The sequence below is a fragment of the Macaca nemestrina genome, chromosome 5 (assembly GCF_043159975.1).
Source record: "Macaca nemestrina isolate mMacNem1 chromosome 5, mMacNem.hap1, whole genome shotgun sequence".
Classification (NCBI taxonomy): Eukaryota; Metazoa; Chordata; class Mammalia; order Primates; family Cercopithecidae; genus Macaca; species Macaca nemestrina.
In genome coordinates this window covers 12,343,445-12,367,325 of record NC_092129.1, presented here as the reverse complement: position 1 = coordinate 12,367,325, position 23,881 = coordinate 12,343,445, and the positions used below count along the sequence as shown (strand labels likewise).

The following is a 23,881-nucleotide window of genomic DNA, read 5'->3' as shown; positions in this document are numbered from 1 at the left end:
AGCTACAGCTACCAAGGTCTTACGTTTTCTATGGCAAATTTACTTATGCCACACACTCTCATTCTCACAGTATTATCAGAAAGCTGTGACTTTACTGTATTCTTAATTGACATCCAGATCTGTTATGGAGAAGTCATAATTTGAGACTATCATTATCTAATATATTTGAGCTACTGGTTTAAAATTCTATTTAGAGTTTCTATTTGAAATGATGTGTTACTACTTATAGTTTGGTATGAAGCCAACTTCCCGGGCATGTTGAATTTACCAGGCTCTGTTATTTTTATTTTTGGTACTGTGTAGGTTATAATGGCAGACCAAATGTAGAAGGGAAAGTCCTTCCTGGTAGTAATGGAAAACCGAATGGACAGAGAATTATCAATGGCCCTCAAGGAACAAAGTGGGTAGGGTAAACTTCTTTACACATACCCGTTGTTTTCATGCTGTTGAGAAGAGAAAAATGGTGGACATTGTGTAATCATAAATGAAGTGGCCTTTGTTTGTTCTTCTCCTCTAGTTTTAACTACTCATACGTACTTGTATAGAGTTTCTTTTAATACTTGGAAAAATCTTTGGTTCTCCTGGTAACTAGCTTGTTTTTTCTCATAGCCAAGATAAGGTATGGGCCTTTGTTTTTCATTTACTTCAACTGGTTAGGAAGGTCAAATGAATGCAAGGCCCAACCATAGCAATTACAGACCCAATGGATGGCCGTTCAAAGGAACTTATATTTTCCCTGTCCTGGTAGCTTATTTTTATTTTTAGGTTTTGTTTATTGTTTGATTAAACATTACACATATTTTCTGTAAGTCATCTCAAATCCTTTCTAAAAGGACACAGGGTAAAAATGAACGAATAAACAAAAAACCCTGAATGATACTGGAAATTTTTATTAGATCATCTTTTGAATCTTCCAACAATTGTTGGACTAAAATTATTTATTAGTACTTTATGTATGTCTAAACAGCTTTAATTGCTTGGGGTTAAGATAAATGTTTAGGAGGTTTTGGTGGGTTGAGGGTAATAGATAGAACACTTTACAATATTCAGGAATTTAAAGTACTTTTTCTAAGAATAAAAAAATTATTTATACTATAATTCCCAATAAAGACTTCCCATTTATAATGATAAGGTTTAGGGAAACGTACTAAAAGACTATGACATTTTCAGTCATAGGGGATCTAAAGATGCATGTTATCATTTCTTAAAGGAAGAGAAATTTATAGGAGGAAGAATGTACATTAAAGCAAAATGCTATTGCAAACAATTTTGAATGGAAACAGTATGGGGTAGATTTCAAAATAGTATTTATATAAATTTTATTTCAATGCCAAAACAGCATCCACCAAAGTGACTTGCTTGTAGGACTTCCTCCAGTAGCCTGAGTGTGCAAAGCAGTGGTTCTCAAACTTAAGCCAGCTCAGGATCACTGAGGATTTTGTCAAATACCAGTCTCAGGTAGGGCTGGGAGATTTGAGTATCTGACAAGTTCCTATGTGATGCTGAGGCTTCAGGTCCAGGACCATGCTTTGAGAACCACCAGCAAAAAGCATGAGCTTGTTCCTTAATAAAGATAATTATAGCTTTCTTCAAGTTTTACAGTTCCTCAGAAGGTGACATTTTTTTGCATGCATACTATATTAGGCAACATGATTACAAATTATATTGTTTTTGTTATAGCAACTTTGATTTTTAACATTAACAGCAAAATGGAAAGATTTTATGTCTTTAACATGCTAGCAATTCACATTCATTGCAAGAAGTTAAAACAATTCGTATTGAAATATATGAAACAGAAAATAAACATTCCTCACCCAAACTACTTCTCAAAGATAACCACTGTTGACCATTTGCAGTATAACCTTCCATAATTTTTTTCTCTGCAGTTTTAAGCTTATATATGCAAATGGATATATTTTTATTTTTGCAAACTAATCAGCCCTGTAATCTGAGTTCACATGTATGTAGAATGTATGTAGAATTGTCTGCATAATATTCTACCATGCGGATGGGCCACAAATTATTTAATCTCTCCCCTCAACTGAGAGACACATTGTTTCCTTCTTTCCAGCATTAGACACAATGTACTTGATGTTAAAAATATTTTGAACATCTTTTGTGATTTGAGAAACTTAAAACAATTTACATATTACATGGGTAAGCAATTATAATATGAAAGATGACTGCTTCGTACTGTATTTTTTAAGACTTTATGAATCATATTGACAAAAATAATGTCTTCTATTCATATTATGGTTTCCTTCTGTGGAAGCTTCAGGTGTATGCACATATATAGTTGGACTCATGTGACCATTTCAAAATGTCCAATATATTCTTTAATCTATGTCATGGATTTAGGTTGTGGACCTTGATCGTGGGTTAGTATTGAATGCAGAAGGAAGGTACCTCCAAGATTCACATGGAAATCCTCTTCGGATTAAACTAGGAGGAGATGGTCGAACCATTGTGGGTAAGTGAGAACGGTTTTTAAAAAATAAAAGCCTACTGAATTAGCTATAGAATTACAGCTTCTATCTTCCTTCTCCCCCTCATTTACAATGATTGCTCTTGGTTTGGTTACTTTTACCAATGTGAGAAGAAGAGCCTCAAAAGAGGCAGAACTTGGTGTTTCCCCCAGACAGCTTTAGTTCTCTTCCTGCAGGCTGCACCCTCTAGAAAATGTGGCCCTTTAATTTGTTCTTAAATTGGCCCTTTTAGAGGAGGGGTCCACAAACTACAACCTGTAGGTTGTAGCCCACTACCTGTTTTTGTAAGACTTACTATGAGCTCAGAATAGTTTTTACATGTTTAAATGATTGCCAGAAAAAAGAATATTTTGTGGCATGATAATTATATGAAATGCACATTTCAGTGTCCATATGCAAAGTTTTATTGGAACACAATACACTCACTTAATTATGCATTGTCTAACTCATTTGTTATGTGCTGTTATTGTCTGTCTTCTTTTTTGCACTCTAAAAGCTGATTGAGTAGTTGCAACAGAGACCATCTGGCCTATAAGGCTTAACATATTTGCTTCCTGGCCCTTTACAGAAGTTTTCCACCTTTAATCCAAAGTAACACTTTCCCCCCTTAAGCATAGGAATGAGGCAAAGGAAAGTATTTCTTCCTTTGCTAGATACAAGAGTTATCTCAGGATCGTGGAGCATACTGATGCAATATTCATTTATCCCTTTGCCTTTTACTGATTAAAACATGATAATACATAAGCTTTGAGAAGACACTTATTGCTTGCTTTTTATTTTTTCTGGATTGTTTCACGTCGTTGCATAGCTATTGGTTGATTTTATTTCAGATCTGGAAGGGACCCCTGTGGTGAGTCCTGACGGCCTCCCACTCTTTGGGCAGGGGCGACATGGCACACCTCTGGCCAGTGCCCAAGATAAGCCAATTTTGAGTCTTGGAGGAAAGCCGCTGGTGGGCTTGGAGGTCATCAAAACAACCACCCATTCCCCTACCACTACCACGCGGCCTACCACTACGACGACGCCCCTGCCTACCACTACAACCCAGCGGCCCACCACCGCCACCACCCGCCGCACAACCACCACCCGTCGCACGACCACCAGGCGCCCAACAACCACAGTCCGAACCACTACGCGGACAACCACCACCACCACCCCCAAACCCACCACTCCCATCCCCACCTGTCCCCCTGGGACCTTGGAACGGCACGACAATGATGGTAACCTGATAATGAGCTCCAATGGGATCCCAGAGTGCTACACTGAAGAAGGTAACTGGCTTTGTTCTAATGCTAACCACTTATCACGCACACTAGCACGCCGCAGCTCAGAGCAGGGTGGCAGAGCCTGCAGGGGAGGGATGAGAACCACGCACAGCAAAGCAGCAACCTGATACATTTTTGGTCCCAGCAGGTTTGTCTGACAGTACCATGCCACAGCTAAGGTTGGAAGACTTAGGAAATAAAAATATTGCATGGGACATATTTATATGAAAAAATTATTTCTTGTTGACTTAAAGTCAGATTTAACTGGGCATCCTGTGTTTACCTGGCAGCGCTTATCACAACCCAAGTCAAGAATTTAGCTGAAACTTGTGACATTATTTGTTTGGGCTATCATTTCCCAAAGTGTGTTCCAATGGATATTGTAGATTAGTGATTGTAATATATATGTATATACTTAAAAGGTTCTGTGATTAGCTATGTGATTTAAACAAGGTTGGATAAATTTCTTACTGTTGTAACACTTAGATCACTGAATAGTCTTGTTGAGAATCTCCAAGAAAAGGAATGTTTCCCCAGCATGTTTGGCAGCTGGGCACTTTTTTGATCAGCCCTCCTTTGGAGAATTCTAATCCTCATGTGGCTGGGCTTCCTGTGGAAGTGTGGGCTTTCCACTGGGTAAGAATGCAGCATTTTCCCTTCTTTGCTGATCTGCACTATCCTGCCGCCCCGATGTGAGTCTGTCTTCCTTCTGAAAGTGGCTTGTTCTCCCTGAAGAGCAGGAGCTAGGACGCCTTTATCCGGATCATCGTGGAGCCCATATATCAATGTGTCTCCATCCTTTCTGCTCAGTCCCCTGCTCAAGCTGCCTTGGAAGAAGTCATTCTAGATTTGCATCAGCCGTGGAGGAGATAGATTCATCTTCTTTCCCTCAGTTTGAAATGAATTGCAATGTCAACTATAAAGCTTAAGTCTTTTTAAACCAAGGCAGAGTGAAGACATTTCCTTTCAGGAATCAAGTCTGGAATTCTTGTGCCGCATTATTGACCATGATAAGCCCAATCAGTTTGAACATGAATACTGTATCCAAAATGGGAATTCTGTTGGAAGTTAGTCTTTCTGTGAAGAATGTCCAAAGAAACAAGAAAACTTGACACATCTAAAAATTCCACACCAAAGAAACATGGAAACATACAGAGGGAGAGGAACAATGGGAAGAAAATTTCTACTCTGTCCATTGACCCAGTGAGTACAAATTTGAATTTACCTTTGAATTTCTAGTATTAAAATATGATGTTGCTTTCCTTGACATCTGACTTCTGCATGCATTCATGTGTTTAATTTTAAAGGGTGAAATAGAATTAAAACATAATTAATAATTGGTTGTAAACAAAAATGGACTATTTTGGATTTGATTTTAATTACTGTTGCTATTATTTCACGTTTTATTTTGTCTGCTTTTATTTAGGCCTTCTAACATGTTCCCTTCATTTACTTTGTATTTTTGGACTTTTATTTAGCATGAAAGTCAATATTTTTCTTGGCAATTTTGTCTCTTATTTTCTTTGCAAATCATGACACATATATGTTCACTCCTGTCCAGTCTCCTGATTCCCTAGTCCAAGCTAAAGAATAGTTTTCCTCTGGACAGCATTTGAAAATAAGTACAAATCAATACAAAGTCTTAGGGAAAAGTTAAATGTGGGGACAGCAATGTATCATCCTTATATCACATTTTAATGCACTATAATTTGTTAGTTTAAAATGATTTCCATATGGCCTTTCTTATTTCTACTGTTTCACTAAGAACTTCATTAAACATTTTCTTCTTTATTGACTGTAATCATAGTTATTTTTATCTTTTAATCTTTTTAAACCACTTTCTTGATGTATGATTGGCATAGAAAAAGTTCTGCATATTTAATCCATACACGTCGATGAGTTTGGGATAAGAATACACTCACAAAATCATCATCCTGCTAAGGCCACAGACACATCCATCACCTTCCAAAGTTCCCTCCAACTCCCACTCCTTTATTGTTAGTATTATTCTTTTCTCTTTATTTGTGGTAAGAACACTCACCATGAAAGTGGTCATTTTTTGTGATAAGAAATTAAAGTTTTACTATTACAAAGATACATGCACATGTATGTTCATTGCAGCACTATTCACAATAGCAAAGAAAGAGATGGAATCAACCCAAATGCCCATCAATGATAGACTGGATAAAGAAAATGTGGTCCATATACACCATGGAATACTATGCAGCCATAAAAAGGAATGAGATTATGTGCTTTGCAGGGACATGGATGGAGCTGGAAGCCATTATCTTCACCAAATTAACACAGGAACAGAAAACTAAACACCTTGTGTTCTCACTTATAAGTGGGAGCTGAACAATGAGAACACGTGGACACAGGGAAGGGAACAACATACAATGGGGCCTGTCAGAGGGTCGGGTGGGGGAAGAGAGAGTGTTGGGAAAAATAACTAATGCATGCAGGGGTTAATATTTAGGTGATGGGTTGATCTGTCCAGCAAACCACCATGGCACATTTTACCTATGTGACAAACCTGCACATCCTGCACCTGTACCCCAGAACTTAAAAACAAAATTAAAAAAAGAAATTAAATTTAAAAAATGTATTCATACTAGCTCTGTTGAGATAAAATTTATATGCCATAAAGTTCATTCTTCTAAATTTAGTGGATATTAATATATTTACAGTTGTGCAATGATCACCACTGTTAGATTCCATAATATTTTCATCACCCCAGGAGAAATTCCATACTCATCAGCAGTCAACCCTCATTCCTCCCTCCTCCCAACCCTGGAAACCACTAATGTACTTTCTCTCTCTATGGATTTACCTATTTGGGACATTTTGTATAAATGGAATCATGTCATATGTGGCTTTTTGTGTCTAGCTTCTTTCACTTAGCATAATTGCCTTCAAGATTCATTCACATTATAGAATACATCAGTACTTCATTCTTTTTATTCCATTGTATGGATATACAGCATTTTTTCCATTCATCGGTCAGTGGTCATTTGGGTTATTTCCACTTTTTTGTTATTATGAATAATGCTGCCTCGAACATTTGTTTTGTTTGGTTCTGCTTGATCTGACTTCTCCGTTGGATAATAAACTCCATGCAGTTGAGACAATGTCTTCTGCTTCATCTCGAATTCCTTGTGGTACCTAAGTACATACCTTTGGATATCCAAGCAAGACCTTAAGGTATAGGCATTCTCCATGTCCTAAAAGCCAGTGCTTTTTGTTTGTTTGTTTGTTTTCCAGGTTCTGTATCTACAGCAAATCTGATGACAGAGGGTGTACACGGAATGTGATAAGCCAGATGAACACCGTCAAGAATTTGTAGCATGACCTTGTTACAGGCTGCAGAAAAACATCAGTCATTACAGAAAACAGACCTTCCCTACCATAGCTGGGTCTCCAGATAGAAAATATTGAGAAATGCAAACATTCATTTGAGCTGGACCAACTGTACAGTGTGCAAATATCCTTGGGTTTCAAATAGCTGTCATTTACCTTCTGTCTCTAAACTTCTACTGAGAATAATTTTTAAAAAATATTTTTTAATATCTCTGGAGCAAAGGCCTTCCTTCTTTGGTGACATTTTTCACTTATTTTTTTCATGGCTACTTGATAAACTGCTGAAGAGAATAAACGACACTGCTGTGGTTGATGACTGGCAAATGTGTTTATGTGAAGAGGCTGAAGCTTTTCACATTGGTGCTGAGTTGGCTTGTAAAATACCCAGTTTTACATAGTTCTGAATAGTTTAAAATGGCATTCAGGTGGGCCAAAGTAAGGTGGTCAACTTTTTTTTTTTATTTTTTAATTGTAAATATATTTCATTACATCTGGAAGTTATTTTTACTTGGAGTCAAGATGGTTCTATTTTAGAAAATTTATGCCTGAGTTTATTTGGTCTTAAGAAAAAGAACACTAAAATCACTTAGTAGATTGTTTACTTAATGCCAGAGGACTTAACTGTCACTCATCTCAGGAAGCGAACTCATTTGCCGGTAAAAGCATCATTTCTGTAGCCTGCTACATGCAATGGAGTATTTCAGCACCTCATGGAGTTACCCGTAACACCAGAGTCCATGAGGGAAATGGTGTGCTTTTCCCTTTTCTTGTTCACCCTGGGATGCAGAAACTTTACCATGTATTCATTTTTGATCTGGCCAAAAACAATAATGAAAAGAAATGACACTGAACTGATAATGAGGAAAAGCAAGACGATATTCCTAAAGGTTAAATTGACAAGGGAAAGAAAATGGTAGGCCAGGAAACAATGGCAAGATAATCCCAAACTTTACAGGGTGTGAACCTGAAAACTGATTTGAACAAGCTCAGAAGTAATTTGTCTTGGATCCCAGGCATATTGACATTGGAATGACCGAAGGAAAGTTTGTGTTTAATAGTTTTTCATGAAATGACCATTCCACCCCTAAACGGATGGATAATTTACAACTTCTCTCTGCTTAATATTCATTGGCTGAATCAGAACACACCAGAGTCATTGCCTCAAGGACCATCTCTTGGGCCTCGGAATAGGAGCTGGGAGTTCTTACTGTGATCCCAGGAGGGCTGGACAGACCACTCGAGGCTGCCATTGCCCTTTGTGGGTGGAGTTTGTTTTTACAATGTAATATTCATGTCATTCAAACTAGGTTGAAGAGTCTGGTAGAATAATGACACAGGAGTTTATATACCTTCTACTTCAATTTCCCCTTCATTGCACTGTAGAATGGTGATTCTAATAGAGCATCTTCACATCGACAAATAATTTTATTGGTTAGTTCAACTTTTAAGAAGTGGAGGCAGTTTTATGAAGTATAAAGTAAGTAGTCTTTGGAGCCAGAGTACTTGAAGTTCACATTCTGGTTTTGCTGTCTTTTACCATCTGCATGTCTCAAGCGTGCTGTAAATCCTCCCAGAGCCTTGGTGTCCTTGGCTGATGTATTAGTCCGTTTTCATACTGCTATAAAGATACTACCTGAGACTGGGTAATTTATAAAGGAAAGAGGTTTTATTGACTCACAGTTCTAAATGACTGGGGAGACCTCAGAAAACTTACAATCGTGGCAGAAGGGGAAGCAGGCACATCTCACATGGTGGCAGGTGAGAGGGGGAGAGAGAGAGAGAGAGAGAACGCGCGAGCAAGTGTGCAGGAAAAACTACCATTTAGAAAATCATCAGATCTCATGAGAATTCACTCACTATCATGAGAACAGCATGGGGGAAAATGCCCCCATAATCTAATCACTTTCCACCAGATCCCTCCCTGGACATGTGGGTATTATGGGGATTATAATTTAAGATGAGATTTGGGTGGGGATACAGCCAAACCATATCAGCTGAGAAGTGGGTATTTATAAGCTCAATGTGTCTCAAGGGTTTGTTGTGGAATTATCTATACATAAAAGTGGCTGATACAGAGAAGGTATCTGGAGCCATCCACTAGTCACTTCTTCCTCTTTTCCCCACCTTGCCCCCTTTTAATGGTGCATTAAGTTTAGAGAGTTCTATATAATTGCTGTGGGCTTCAGGTCAAAGGGAGGAAAGTAATTCCTTACAATTATTTTTTGAGCTATAAAACCTTTTGACTCAAGATTTTATCAGCTACAGTGAGATATTCTCCTTTTTACAGCTGCATCTATATACCCCAAGTAGAGAAATAGTATAATCGATTCCGTTACACCTTTTCCAAAAGAGTTCTGCTTAAACTACCCTGATAATGGAGGTGAAGATGCCTTTTATGCTTAAATCACTCACCTTTCTTTTCACAAGTTACTTATGCTCATAATATTGGTTTAGTCATTACAGGAATTGTAATAGTTCTTCTAACTAGGGTTTCCTGGCTTTTCCAAAAATCACATCTGAAATTTTGTATTACATTTAAAGTATAATTCTGTAGTCAAAATAGACCTATCGGTTAGTACAACCCAATCTGTCTGTAAAGAGAAATTTGCAATGATTGGCATATTTTTCCAAATTTCCTCTGCAAATTAGGAAATCTGATTTATCTCCTGAGTCGGTAAGAGAGGGTGGGTAGTCAGTAGGAAGTGGAGAAGCACAGGGAACTGTCATTGGTAGAGTTTGCCAAGTTGGGATGTAGATGAGATAGGAAATTACTCTGCTTCTTGAATATTCCAGAGGCAAGGTGGAGGGGGTGGAGGAATGAAGACTGATGAACAAGGGAGTTCACACATGAGGGGCTTTTTGTCACCATCCTGAGCACCAACCGCCCACTCTCCTCTCTCTCTCTCGTGACTGCTTCCTAAGAGCGCCTGCTGTGGCATGAGGGGCCAGGGGACTTCCCTCAGCATCAGAGCCCTGCAGGCAGGCAGGCGGGTGGGCTGAGGTGGTAGGAGGGAGGTGAGAGAGAGCTTGGGGGTGCTGAGGAATCTGGGAATGTGGAGCGGGGTGTTTGCTCCTGACGGGGCAGGCATTTGTATCACCCTTTCCTGGGCCCAAAGGAGAGAAAGTCTGGGTTCCATGTCAGTGCTTTGATGATTTTCCTCCTGAAAAAGTTGTGGAGACTCTGGCCTGGGGGACTTGTTTTCATGACCTGCTTGAGGTGAATGAATTGTCACGCTCTGGGGCCTGCTTCTGAGAGAACCATGGAGAAGGAGCCCTGGATGACCGGTCCTTTTCTCTGTCTTCACTAGATGAGTTCTCAGGCTTGGAGACCGACACTGCAGTACCCACGGAAGAGGCCTACGTTATATATGATGAAGGTACAAACTGGCTTTTGAAAAATTATTTGCACACTTTCTTTCCTAATCAAAGGATCTGATTGTAACTATTGAATGGATGATCTTGACGGGTTTCCTTTTGAGCTTTGGGCCGGTGGCAATGCTGAGGGCTGGCTTAGGGAAGAGTGGTTGTACCCCATGCTTCCATGTCACCCCCAAATGCCTATTTGATCTAAGAAAAACAGTGTGCTTAACACGCAGATGCAGATTCCCACTTGGTCCCTGTACTCCCCGTTCCCTCCCTCCCAACCCTCCTTAGGCCCAAGGAATTCTGGAGTTATCCATCGGGGCTTCCCTTCAACCTTCATTTATAAAACTTACTTGGTTTAACCAAGTCCAACTTCCTTACTTGGCTCTTCTCTTTCTTATTTCTTTCTTTTCTCTCCTTTTCTAATTACATAAAATATGTGATGCTTAGATCTGTTGATTTCTTATCATAGAATCTTTTCAAGGGTAAGTTTGTAAGATTAGGAACATAGGCCGGCCACAGTGGCTCAAGCCTGTAATCCTAACACTTTGAGAGGTCAAGGAGGGAGGATCACTTGAGCCCAGGAGTTCGAAAGCAGCCTGGGCAGCATAGCAAGACCCTGTCTCCACAAAACATTAAAAAATTAGCCGTGTATGGTAGCACACACCTGTAGTTCCAGCTACTTGAGAGGCTGAGGCAGGTGGATCGTTTTGAGCCCAGGAGTTTGAGCTACGATGGCACCACTGCACTCCAGCCTGGGTGAGAGAGCAACACCCCATTTCAAAAAAAAATTTTTTTTAAAATTAAGAATACAAAGTGCCTTGGACAGCATCTGGGAGAGTCATTCAGTAAATGGTAACTAATGGTATTAGTACACTTAGGACCTTGTGATTGTTTTGTGTGATTTGGAAGTTGCCTCTGCAACTTGAAGAAGTTCTTAAAGGAATCTTGTCCACGTCCAGTGCCGGCCTTTGACACCAAGGCTCAGGATTCTCACTTTTGAGGTCCACCTTTTCTGCAATTATTCATAGCTCTAATTGTCTTAAATCACAACTGTGCAAACAATGTCACCTTTGATGTGTTATTTATTCATAATAAAGCTTGATGTAGTGGTTTAATCCCAAGGTTTTCAAACAAAAACTGACTTAAAGATAAACAGCAGATGTTAGAAAGCAAACGAAGATTTTTTTTAGCACCTTTGAAAATACTAGGCATCTTTCTTATCTTTGAACAGTTTGAAAAAGGGGCAGAGTTTTATTTTCTTTTTCAAATGTTAAAGGATTAGTTGTTTTGGCAGGATTAATCCCACCCCCCATGCCCAGAAAAAGTTCATACACAGAAGGAGAAAAAAAATTTGTTTTTGAGATGGAGTCTCGCTCTGTCACTAGGCCGGAGTGCAGTGACATGATCTTGGCTCACGGCAACCTCCGCCTCCTGGGTTCAAGCGATTCTTTTGCCTCAGCCTCCTGAGTAGCTGGGACTACAGGTGCACACCACCACGCCCAGCTAATTTTTGTATTTTTAGTAGAGATGGGCTTTCACCATGTTGACCAAGATGGTCTTGGTCTTAATCTCCTGACCTTGTGATCTGCCCGCCTCGGCCTCCCAAAGTGCTAGGATTGCAGGTGTGAGCCACCATGCCTGGCCAAAAAAACACGAAAAAAATTCAAGTTTATTTTTTGATGTTATCTTTTATTTCCTAAAAGAGAACATTATGCAGGTAGAGCATGGCTTTGGGCCAGTGCCATGAGCTACAATGGATGGATTCTAACGTTCTCTCCAGTTGTAAGTCTAAAACCCCACTTTTTCTGGTCATATGTGTTTCTTTTTGCCCTTTCTCTCTTCTGTCTGCAGCTTCTTTTCTGCAGGGACAGAAATGGGAAGAAATAGTATTTTAGTAGAAACAAATTACGTTTGGGCATAGCATTTATTTTAGGGTGTGTGTCTGTGTGTGCATGTGTGTGCGTCTGTCTGGGTTTTAGCCTACCGTTGAATGTTAGGAAGGTATCATTTGACTATAGAAAGTGCTCCTTTTCTGGCAGTGCCCAATTACAGAGCCTTCATATCATTTCAGATTATGAATTTGAGACCTCAAGGCCACCAACCACCACCCAGCCTTCCACCACTGCTACCACACCGGGGGTCATCGCAGAAGAAGGTGCCATCAGTTCCTTTCCTGAAGAAGAATTTGATCTGGCTGGAAGGAAACGATTTGTTGGTGAATATAATGTTGTTAATCAGAGAAACATGGGTTTTTAACTTTTGGTCTTTGAAGAAGAGCATTACTAATCTCTTGGCCTGGCCAAGGCAGTGCATTTTGAGAAGTTTTCCCAGAGTGAAGCTTCCACTGGGGATAATTGAGTGAGTCAGTCGTGTGTAGATATGTATTATTTTACTTTCTGCCAAAATCAGAAGAGGGGAGGATTTGGAGTCCAACAGAGGAGAGCTGAGACAGGCTGCCTTGCAGAGAGTAAGAGTAAGAAACACTTAAAAACCATCTGGACCAGGGAACATGAGTGTTTTTGTTGTAGCCAGTTTATCCACGACAAGACTTACCACTGGGCCTTGTGTGTGTACTGTTTGTTAAATTCTTCCTAAAAGATTAGCTGCTTACTGAATTGAGCCACTAGCGCTTATAGTATCATGGGGAGGAAGCTTTTTTCTTTCGTTATTTCCTATCACTTTCGTTAGCTTCAAGGATTTGGGATCTAGAAGTTCATTTTCCTCTTCTTTCTCAGTAACTAAAACAGTCTCAGTAGGAAATTCTGTGAAACTAAACGGCGTTAAGTCTTGCAAGTCTTCTTTTCCCATGCCCTTAACGAACCTCATTAATGAGACAGCTGGATTAATATGTTACCAAGTGGAGACAAGCAACAGCTTAAACTAAGATCACACTTTTCTGTTTCCAAAACAACTGTCCTGCCACGGGCAGAGAGCAACTCTTGCTAGCCAAGATGTAGTGACTGAGTGTCTAAACCACACATACTTGAAGAACAAGAATGTTCATTTGAGGTGGCGTTCCTGAGGCAGACACTAACACGGGTCTCTGGTACGCAGCTGCCAGGCTGCGTTTACCACGTGCGCTGACTTCTTTCCCGGCCGTTCCATGACGGGAATTGGAATGCTTTCTGTGCTATTATTAGCCGCTCCACAGAACTCCTCTGAATGCTAAAGGCTTATTATTGTCTGGCTCTTTTCATAAGTCTACAACTCTCTAAGGCATAGGAGCCCACTCCCCAAACTTCCTGATAAGACCCACGGACAAGTTCTAAAGGCCTAACTTCAGACTAATTTTTAGAAAACACTGCCTTCGCTGTGTCCGAGGGACTCTGTATCTTTGCTTTCATTAGTTACAAAGAACTTCTTGACTTCTGTCTTAATTTCATTATTTGCCCAAAAGTCAAATAGAGAAGCTAAAAACTGCATTCACTCCAAATAGCCACTGAGAATGGCAACATAGCCCCAAAAGTTACAGTGGAATCTAAATTGCCAGACATTGTTACTTGAGATCACTTGAGAGTTTTGCATGTATAAAACCCCAATCCCAAGTCCTTGGCATTTCTAATTTAGTGGGATATAATAGAAAGAGTTAAGGGCTGGGGGTGACAGCCTCCTGTCTGATCCTTACATAGTGAGCACTCTCAGTGTTGGTAGGAGAGATGGTAACACGAAGTCATCGGTTCATATCTTGCCTTACTCCCAGGATCGTGTATCCACTGAAATAATGTATGTAGAAAAATCTCCAGCCATCTGTAAATGTGAGTAGCTGTTGTTATACTGAACAGTAATGTTGTAGACAGCAGTTCAGGCCTGGCCTTATGCACAGATGCTTCAGATTGTTGTGGGGGTTTATGAAGCTCTAGGGAAGGCCACCCAGGGCTGAGGCTAAAGTCTGCATATCTTGATCAGTATACATTTTTTCCTGGTCCCAATATAGTCAAGGAAATGAACTGTGTTGAGAGAATGCTAGTAAAGTGTTGGGTGGGCCTGACTCATCCTTTTCCAAATGTTGGGGCACAGGAATGACAGAGAGCTGCAGGCTTACATTACATTGAATGATAGTTTCATGATCTCTCAAAACCACTTTGAAGGCATAGTCATTGATGTCGATGGGGCAATAGGATCTTTTGGAATTACCAGACTGAAAGACATAAACACATGGGTCCATTAAGGAGAGCTGGGGGTGTGTTTCTGAGCTTGGCATCAAGGCTGATGGGGCCTCTGTCCAGCAGGGAGAGACTGAATGGTGGGTCTGATTCTGTGGAGCAGATGCTGTATTTCTGCCTCCAGAAAAAGCCTCCAGCAATCCAATTGGATATCTCTGTTCTTTTCCAGCTCCTTACGTGACATACCTGAATAAAGACCCATCAGCCCCATGCTCTCTGACTGATGCACTGGATCACTTCCAAGTGGACAGCCTGGATGAAATCATCCCCAATGACCTGAGGAGGAGTGACCTGCCTCCCCAGCATTCTCCCCGCAACATCACCGTGGTGGCCGTGGAAGGCTGCCACTCATTTGTCATTGTGGATTGGGACAAAGCCACCCCAGGAGATGTGGTCACAGGTGTGTCCTAGGCAGATATCAGAGTTCCCATGATCTGTAGGTGGGAAATGTGGACAATAAAGAATGATGGATGAGTGGATGGGTGCATGCATGGATGAGTAGGTTGGATGGATGAATGGGATGATGGGTAGATGTCTTCCTTCAGCTGGATGAAATATAAGCAACAATGGAAGCCTCATGGGGTAGGGTAAGGAGTACTGGATGGAAGTCAGAAGTCCTAAATCCTCGTCCCAGATTGATTTGCATGATCTTGAGCTCAGTACTTCATCTTTCTGGGCCTTGGTTTCCCCATATGCAAAACATCGCTACATCTCTAACATCCTGTAATCTTGCAAATGGCCAGGGAGTCCAGCTAGCCCCTTGCCAGATCAGATCCTGCAGTGAGCATGACCATGAGCTCCCACTGGGCCACACAGCTGTCCCTTGTTGGAGTCAGCCCTGGGCTTGTGCCTCTGCCTCTTTCTCTCCTTTCACATCTGCTGGGTGCTTCCAGACAAATCTGGGTGCTTCTTGGCTCCTTATGTGGGAATTGGAGGTGATGAAAAAATGCCTGAGGATCTTGAGCCTCCTTGGCCTCTGAGATGTTTAAGTTCACTCTGCCAAGGACATATTTGAAGATACATCTTGAAATTTAAGTTCTTACAGAAAGAGAATTGATATTTTCTGTGAATAGTTGCAAATTTTTTTTTCTGGGCCTCTGAGCTGTGCAAGAGGAAGAAGTATGGCTGTGGCTGTGTGTGTCTCTGACTGGGAGGTAGCAGTCGCATTAGAGGTCAGAGTTCAACATTCTCTGCCATTATTGTGCTAGTACAGTTCATATAATTCAAAATTTCTAGCGCTTGTCTTGGTGTTCCCACTATTGTATCTTACAATGAAAAAATGTGTTCAAGAATATCCAAAGAGCATCTTCTCTTGTGGAATTTGTATAGCAGTACAAATGCTAGAATAAGGGACATAGAAAAGAAGACTTCTGGGTGTTCTGCCAGGTGAGACTGAAAGGCCTGGGGTGCAGGGAGGGTGTGGAATTAAGGAGTTCAAGTCTTTAGCGGAACTAAAAGTACAGTACTGGGTGGGTGCTACATGGACAGCCATGAAGTCAATGGTGTTCCGAATAGAATGCAAATCAATCAATGGAAGGAGGAAAGCTTGTAATCAAACAGCCAGAACATCTTTTTATTAATTGAACACACTTCTGTGAATGGTAATTTTTAAAAGCAAGCAAGAAAGCATGCAGAAAAAATAATTTAAAACCTTACTTTAAGCTGTTTAGCTTTTGACCTCTTGCATAACAGATATTACTTAACATAAATATATCACTGCATCCTGATTCAAAGGGCTTCTAGGAAACATTGGCTGTAGAATGAGAGTGCATTGGCCCCGTTAAACGTGCCTCAAGGGTTCTTGCAGTGAAGAAGCTTTCAGGGAACTCTCAACAAATGTCCCTGAGATTTAATTCAGATGTAATTTCTGTATTGCCCTGTAGAGGTCGGGCTTCTGAAACACCCATACCCTTTAAGGGCGTTCCAAGCCATTCAAAGCTCCCTGAAGCCTTAGTGTCCTCACATGCCCCACCCTGCACCTCATCCGAAACGAAACCTCAGAGCCCTAATCATGAGTACTCACGACACTAGCATAAATAATATGGATGAGGTATTTATAGGGCACTCCCAACACAGAGCTGTGCCAACTCCTGTCAAGCTGATTACTGTAGAACACTGCAGCATATGACGCCCTGTGGCGTGGGGGAAAACACCAGACTCCACAAGGCTCAGAGAGAGAATAGCGGCAGCTTGTCATCCATTAGTGAACCAAACACCGGCTCTTTCACCTGCAGAACAACTAAGCCAAGTGGATACATCCTAGACTTAAACGAAGCATCACATTATCGGGCCCCCTGCAGGGCATCTGAATCCTGCTGGCTACATGGATGTTGTGTGCTCTGCTCGTTTTCACCTGCCATTCTTTCTTTCACAAGCAGTCAAGTCAGTGTGTAATGAGGGGGCGCCCAAACAGTGTGAAACTCCTAGAATTCCTGCCTGCAACCTGTTGCTTTCCCAAATCACTCCTGAAGAATGAAGTTATTACTTTATTAGGAGCGATTCTGTAGGAAATCACCGATGTGATGACCTCTTAGTTTTTCAGGACCAGCTCATCAGTCACTTTCAGGACTGGTTTTGATGAGAACAACAGAGAAATCAGGAGTTATGCTGTGCTCAGCAAGCACCTTATCAAAACCCCAAAGCCCTCAAAACCCAGACACAGGATCAGCCGAGAAACCAGCCCCTTACATGGGAAGCGCGGGGTTCTGATGGAAGCCAGAGGTCCAAGAGTCTGAGCTTTGCCAACTCCATTGGAAGCCGGGTTTCCGTGGCACACATGTGACCTCTGTCCCCTCTGGGTGGGCCATTGTGTGCAGCACCAGCTGAAGCATGCAGGGCTTGACTACACTGTGCCAGAGGGGAAATGCTGTGGGGAGGGCAGCAACTCTTCCCAGGTTCAATGACTCTCCTCCAGGGAACAGTGTGGGGAGGGTTCCAGGGTCCAGTTTACCTGGCTTCCAGGCCCAGCTTGCCCATTTGTTAGTTGTGTGACACTAATCAGTGTCATGTGATGTGACACTAATCAGATCGTAGGGTGCTAAATAAAATCACATGCACCTCTTAGGTACATTTGATGTTATTGACCTTTTCCTTCTTAACTTGTGTGATCTCTCTCAACCTCTTCATCTCCTCCCGGGCTTGTACAACATTCAGTGGTGGAATTTCTCACGGCTTGGTCCTGGGGCCTCTTTTCTTCTTGCTCTGTCTTCTCTCCCCTCAGAGTCTCATCCATGCACACGGTTTTAATTCATCTCAGAAATGAGTCATTGATTTATATCTCAAGGCCAGGCCATCATCCTCTCCTCTGAGCCCCAGATAGTAAAATCAGATGCAAATGGTAAAATCACTTGATGTTATCACTGGGATGTCTCCAGAGCATCTCAGACTTGGTGTATAAAAAAATCAGACTCATCCTGGCTAACATGGTGAAACCCCATCTGTACTAAAAATACAATAAAATTAGCCAGGCGCGGTGGCGGGCGCCTGTAGTCCTAGCTACTCGGGAGGCTGAGGCAGGAGAATGGCATGAACCCGGGAGGCGGAGCTTGCAGTGAGCCGAGATCGCGCCACTGCACTCCAGCCTGGGCGACAGAGTGAGACTCCGTCTCAAAAAAAAAAAAAAAAAAAAAAGTCAGACTCACGATCCTTCCCATTCCCAAATCTGGCCCTCATCTGTGTTTCTCATCTCGGAGAACTGTCCCACTTTCCACATATTTGCTCAAGCCTGAAGCATCTTCAAGTCTCCTTCTATCTCACTTCTATAGTCAACTCATCATTAAATCTGGTCAGTGTTGCCTTCTGGATTCCTCTTGAACCCATCTATTTCTCTCCATTAGGCGGTGTGCTCATCTAAGCTATTGCCACCTCTCACCTGGCTACTGTAAGAGCTGTCTAACTAGACTGTCCCATCCACATCTGCACTCCCACACCCAATGCATTCTGCATTCTGCACAGGAGAGATTTGTTGAATATGCAAACCTAATTGTATAGGTTTAATGTCTTAACTGTCTTTCCCTTTCTTTTGGAATGAAAAGCAAAAGCCTAGCTTGGTCCAAGGGTGCTGCCTAGTTTTCCCACCTGTGCTGCTTCAGCCCCAGCTCATGCCCCCGCTTCCCGCCACTTACGGTTTCCAGTCACACTGCCTTCTCCTGGGTCCTCCCTCTTCAGTGTCTTGCTCAGGGTTCCCACTACCTGGAATCCATCCCACCTCCTACCACACAGCTTATCTGCTTCTTATCCTTCAGATGCCAGCTCCTTTACTGTGACCCCAGGGAAGCTCCATGGTGGGCCAGCTCCCGCTACACACCTTCTCACAGCACTGTGGACTGGTCCTGCAGAGTGCTCAACCTGGCTGTATAATTCTGTTTCCCAGTGCACCCTGCTGCTTCATGAGCTCTTGGTCACCACTTTATCTCCAGTACTTAGTATAATGTCTGGCAACTAGTAGTTGCACAATAAATATTTGTTGAATGAATCAATACATGTGAACTTAGACAAGATATTTAACCTATTGCTAAGACTCAGTTTCCTCATGTGGCAAAATGAGGAAGGCAATACCTGCATACTAGGATCATGAGGATTAATCAAATCAAATTCAATCGAGAGTACCTTGTTAGCATAATGTGTGGCACAAAGAAAGTGCTTGACAAATGTTTTCTCCTTCTGTGTACACATAAGAGACCTAGGATATGGGATGCGCTGAGCTGTGGGAAGCACTTCACTTTGCCTCCTGGGAGAGCTGTAAAGGCTGGGCAGGTGTCAGGGTCAAGGGCACACCGGCTGAGATCTGTTATTAGCAAGTAAGACAGAGCAGGTTGGACAATAGAAAGAAGAGCTGCCTCACTGCTGTGATTAGACTGTGTGGGCAAGGGCAGCACAGATACTCAGCAATGAGAAATAGCAGGACAGCCTTCACCAAATGGGCATGGGACCCCTGGGCATCTGGGATCTCTCAGCCCCACACACATGCACAGCATCCACCAGCAACTTTCTTTCCTGTGCAGGGCAATAGGAAGCTCTTAAATACATGTGTGGAGGGTACTTGTTTTTTCTTCTGCTTCTTTTTTCTCTGTGTGGTCAAGATGAGACGTGATTAGTTCTGAGACGATGGGGAAAGCTGGGGAATGAGCAAGAGAAGTAGGGGGCCAGCAGGTCATCAGGAAGTGTCTTAGTTTTGTCATCCCCATCTGGATTCAGCAGAAGGTACCAGCGTTACATCCCATCCTGTCCTACAGTGCTGCGTGCCCTCCTTCCTGCAGTTCCCACATGGAGCTGCATCTGCAGCTTTGCCTCACTCCTGTCCTCAGTGGGTTACATCTTGTGTGTGACTTGGTTCCTTGGTGCCCATTAGGTTCTTTCCTGTTTCCATTTTCAGGTTACTTGGTTTACAGTGCATCCTATGAAGACTTCATCAGGAACAAGTGGTCCACTCAAGCTTCATCAGTAACTCACTTGCCCATTGAAAACCTAAAGCCCAACACGAGGTATGATGTGTCGGTCATTTAGAAACAAAAGATTAGAGCTGTGTGCATAGTTGCTGATATGCTTTGGTTGGAAATGAAGGGAGGAATCAAAATGTTTTTGTGATTTCTTTGAATACTCTGTTTAGTTCTAGTAGAATGTTAATGCATGCTTACCATATGCATATAAGTTTCTTAGAAGAAATGACTGTATGTATTGTCATTGTTAGGCTATTGTGCTTTTATTTTCCTCTCTGTTTACTTAAACACTACCTGCCATTAGGGAAAGAAAAGTTGTTCTCTGTGTTGAAAGAATTGGTCCATTTTTCATCCCCAACATTGTGGCACTAGGCATTGTAACCTTCATATGTGGAAATGGAGCCGCAATCACAGAACACTTTAATGAACTGGTTCCCAAACTCTATGATGTAGAAGTTCACATCATTCAAGAAAGATGCATTTTACACATTGGTAGAGGTTATAAGCATGCCTTCATAAACTAGGCATGGCTGGCCAGGGAATCATTTTGGAAGCCAGAGTTTATGGCCCTTGGCATGAAATAGGCAAAACTAGTTCCCAGGGGCACAAAGAGAGTGACTCTTCATTCCCCTTTTATGCCTTCTGGTTTTGGTGGTAATAACCTTCAGAAAGCTCCCGGGCGGGTAAGCATGGGAAAGCACCAAGCACTTGATGGTCAAGAGTGGTGTGCTGGTAAACTGGCTCTCTGGAAAAAGAGTTCCCTGGTTGATACCATTAGCCAACTTCTGTGGTGTAAATACTCCCACCTGTGGCCAATTTTAAGCCACCGTGGGCTTGCGGAGTTCCTGAATACTTAATGACTGGCTCTCACAAGCCTGTACAAATGGGTCCAGCAGACCTCTGTTGTGGGGAGCCACCATATTTGCTTAGCAAAGAGCTCGAAGTGAGGTGATGGCGCACCCGAGGCCTCTCATTTTCTACACAGGCTGAGGAACATGGAGGAGGCTGGAACAAAATGGCCCTCATTAGACAGGCATGTGGTAAAGGGGGTAGAATCTGGGCACCAGCCGTGGGCACCGAAAGGCTACTGAACGAGCTGTGAATTTTCCTCAAGACATTTTAACGTGCCATTTGGGCCCACTTGAGCTGAGCTTTCATAAATTATTATGAATTTTGGGATTTGGCAAATAAAAAGCAAGTAGTAAACCAGGAAGCTGAGAAAGCAGTTTTTTCTCTTTTTTTTTTTTTTTTTGCTTTTCCCTAGTAGTAATGGCAAATTAATTTTTTAATCAATTAGATAAAACAAAACCAAGAAAATTAGAGAAAATGGAGTCACTGTCCTTTTTTTTTTTTTTTTTTTTTTTTTTTTGCGTGTGCAGAGTGACAATGCTTTTGCAGCACAGCCTCAGTATCAAAAAGCAGAAAGAGGCCTTCCAGAGGCCTTGCCACAGAGCTAATTACAATAGGATCTGAATCACAGCCTCCTGACTCACCGAGTCTAGCGTTCTTTCCACAACTTCTGCTGCCAGACTGATGTTGAGCTTTGAGTCATGTCAGGAGGGTTATGTAGGGCGATGGTTTACTCATTCTTTCAACAGGTATTAGAGAGTGTACACGGCTCATTCAGTCAGTCCTTACTACACACTTCTTGAGTGCGAGGTGGAACATCTGGGCTGGGCTGGGGAAAATACACATGGCCCTGCCCTCAAGGAGCTTACAGTCTGGTGGAAGAGGCAGATTTTTAAAAAAACCAACATAAATATAAACCTCCCTGAGTGGGTGTTGTGAGGGAGAAGTACACCATGCTTTGAGAGTATATAATGGGGGGATTTTTTTTCTTTGTGAGCTTAGGGATAGAGTGGAGTCAGACAAGGTTCTCTGGGAAAGTAAATCTGAATCATAAGAATCAGTCATCCTGCAGAGTAGGCTGTGCTCCCAGCAGAGAGGATGCCTTAAAGAAGGGTGTGCCCTAGGAAACAAAGGAGGCCAATTTGGAGGAAGGTTGAGGAGAGGCAGGACAGACAGTGCCGGGGGCCCTTGGGTTGGCCCCACACACACTCAGCACCTTGAGGCAGAGGAGGAGCTGTAGCTGCTAATCTCCCTCTCCTGAGGTGCCCACCTGCTTATGTGCTCTTCTGGTAGAGACACTCACAGCTCCTCCTGCATTTCCTCAAAACCCTTCTGAGCAGCTGCTAAATTTTAGAGCTAGGAAAGTGCAAGTGTGATGTAAGGACACTCATTTGCCCCTGTGTCACCGGAATGCAGATCATTTCCAGGGAACTCACTTTGGTCGTCTCAGTCCTCATGGGGGCTCGCTTGAGAAACCAGCTTCTGAGTCAATCCAGGGGAGACCAGAAGTCAGTCTACCCCAAAGAGGGGCCAGGGCATAAAGGTGAGCTTTGGTTATTTACAATTAGACCTTGCTTTTGACTTTAAGTGAGCATTGTCTACCTTAGACACCAGACAGACTCCCAAAGAACTCTTTGGAGTCTGCGTATTTTAAATCCATACTTAAAACACACAGACTTGTCACAGTTGAGGCTGTTCGAAAGAAGGTGCCAGAAGCTTAAGAGGGTGAGGCATGGATTGCTTTTGTTACTTGGCTGAGGCAGAGACTATTCAGAGTATGAAATGTATACTTTTGCCCATCGACAAAGTTTCATGTGAGTTTTAAAAATGCAATGTTAACTTTTTGCATAATTTCATGTTGTTTTCCAGCTCAGCATATTTAAATTTACTTTGACACCTTAGGTGAGGTTCTAATGGGAATATGTCTTTGGAATGGTCACTTGTGAGTTTCTGGAGGCCTAGAATCATTGTGTCAACAGGGAAGGTGGATTTGGAGAATATTTAGGTTTCAGGGTCAAAACAAAATTGATACAAACAGATCCATCTGAATAGTGCTTCTCAGCCCGTCAGTCACCCTTCTGCCACCTCCTTGATGGCATAGAGGCACTTCCCTCCATAAAGTTGACTACTCAGCAGAAGTGTCCCATGGAGCCCCTGAGTATGCATCCTTCCTTATGTTTTAATTTCCTTTTTTAAGCGAAAAAAGTATCTGTAAAGTTTGCCCAGGACCACAAATGTATGCCAAACCCACTGCTCAAACTGCCTGCAGAGTTTTGCCTTAAATAACTCCACAACCACTGCATAAAAGTATGTGTCACTGGGAAAACACGAGCTGCGGAGTGAATTGAGATTTGGAAACTCATATGTTCTTAATTGTGCATATCTTTTTATTTAAATTGCAATAAAAAAGAATACTCCTAAATAAGATGCAAATGGCTTAGGAAGACTAATTTTACCCAATGGCTTTTCTTTGCTTTCTGTTTAATCAAACCCAAAGTAAAATATCTCTTTTCTGAGGCCAGAGACGGCCTTGGTGATCCAGCAGCTCGGAAGGCTTGAGGCCGGGGCTGTTGGTACAATAGGCCTAATAATCCTTTGCTCTCTGAATATGAATAGTTCACTTTTTAAAAATGTAGTGCATTTTAGTTAGTACATAGAATCTGTGTGCCTGACTTCATCAAATAAATCATTTTATAACATTTAAGTGTGACATTCTTACTGGCCAAAAGCCAGAGAAGAGGTCCCTTATGAGCTCTCTAAAATGACAGAGCCACCAGGGACTCTTTACCTCTCTTTTCATCTGTAAGTAGCTGAGCACTAAAAGAGCATGTAAAATATCTAGAATCAAGAGGTGAGGAAAGCACAAAGATTAAGATATAGTGGGACACAAATGTGGTGTTGGTCTTTATTACTTCTCTAAACACCATTCTTTTTCTTTTGCTTGCAAGAATGCCAAT

General features: G+C 42.0%; 1 protein-coding gene across 6 annotated transcripts in view; it reads left to right on the top strand.

The window, feature by feature from the left end:
* Positions 1-23,881, top strand: part of LOC105492030 (fibronectin type III domain containing 1) — a 148,632-nt gene that overhangs the window by 112,727 nt on the left and 12,024 nt on the right. For all 6 annotated transcript variants that reach the window (XM_011758861.2, XM_071096253.1, XM_071096252.1 and 3 more), the window contains 7 exons: positions 304-404; positions 2,359-2,470; positions 3,317-3,757; positions 10,417-10,485; positions 12,546-12,689; positions 14,807-15,037; positions 20,012-20,120. In XM_011758861.2, coding sequence (XP_011757163.2) covers positions 304-404; positions 2,359-2,470; positions 3,317-3,757; positions 10,417-10,485; positions 12,546-12,689; positions 14,807-15,037; positions 20,012-20,120 — 1,207 coding nt within the window. The remainder of the gene's footprint in view (positions 1-303; positions 405-2,358; positions 2,471-3,316; positions 3,758-10,416; positions 10,486-12,545; positions 12,690-14,806; positions 15,038-20,011; positions 20,121-23,881) is intronic.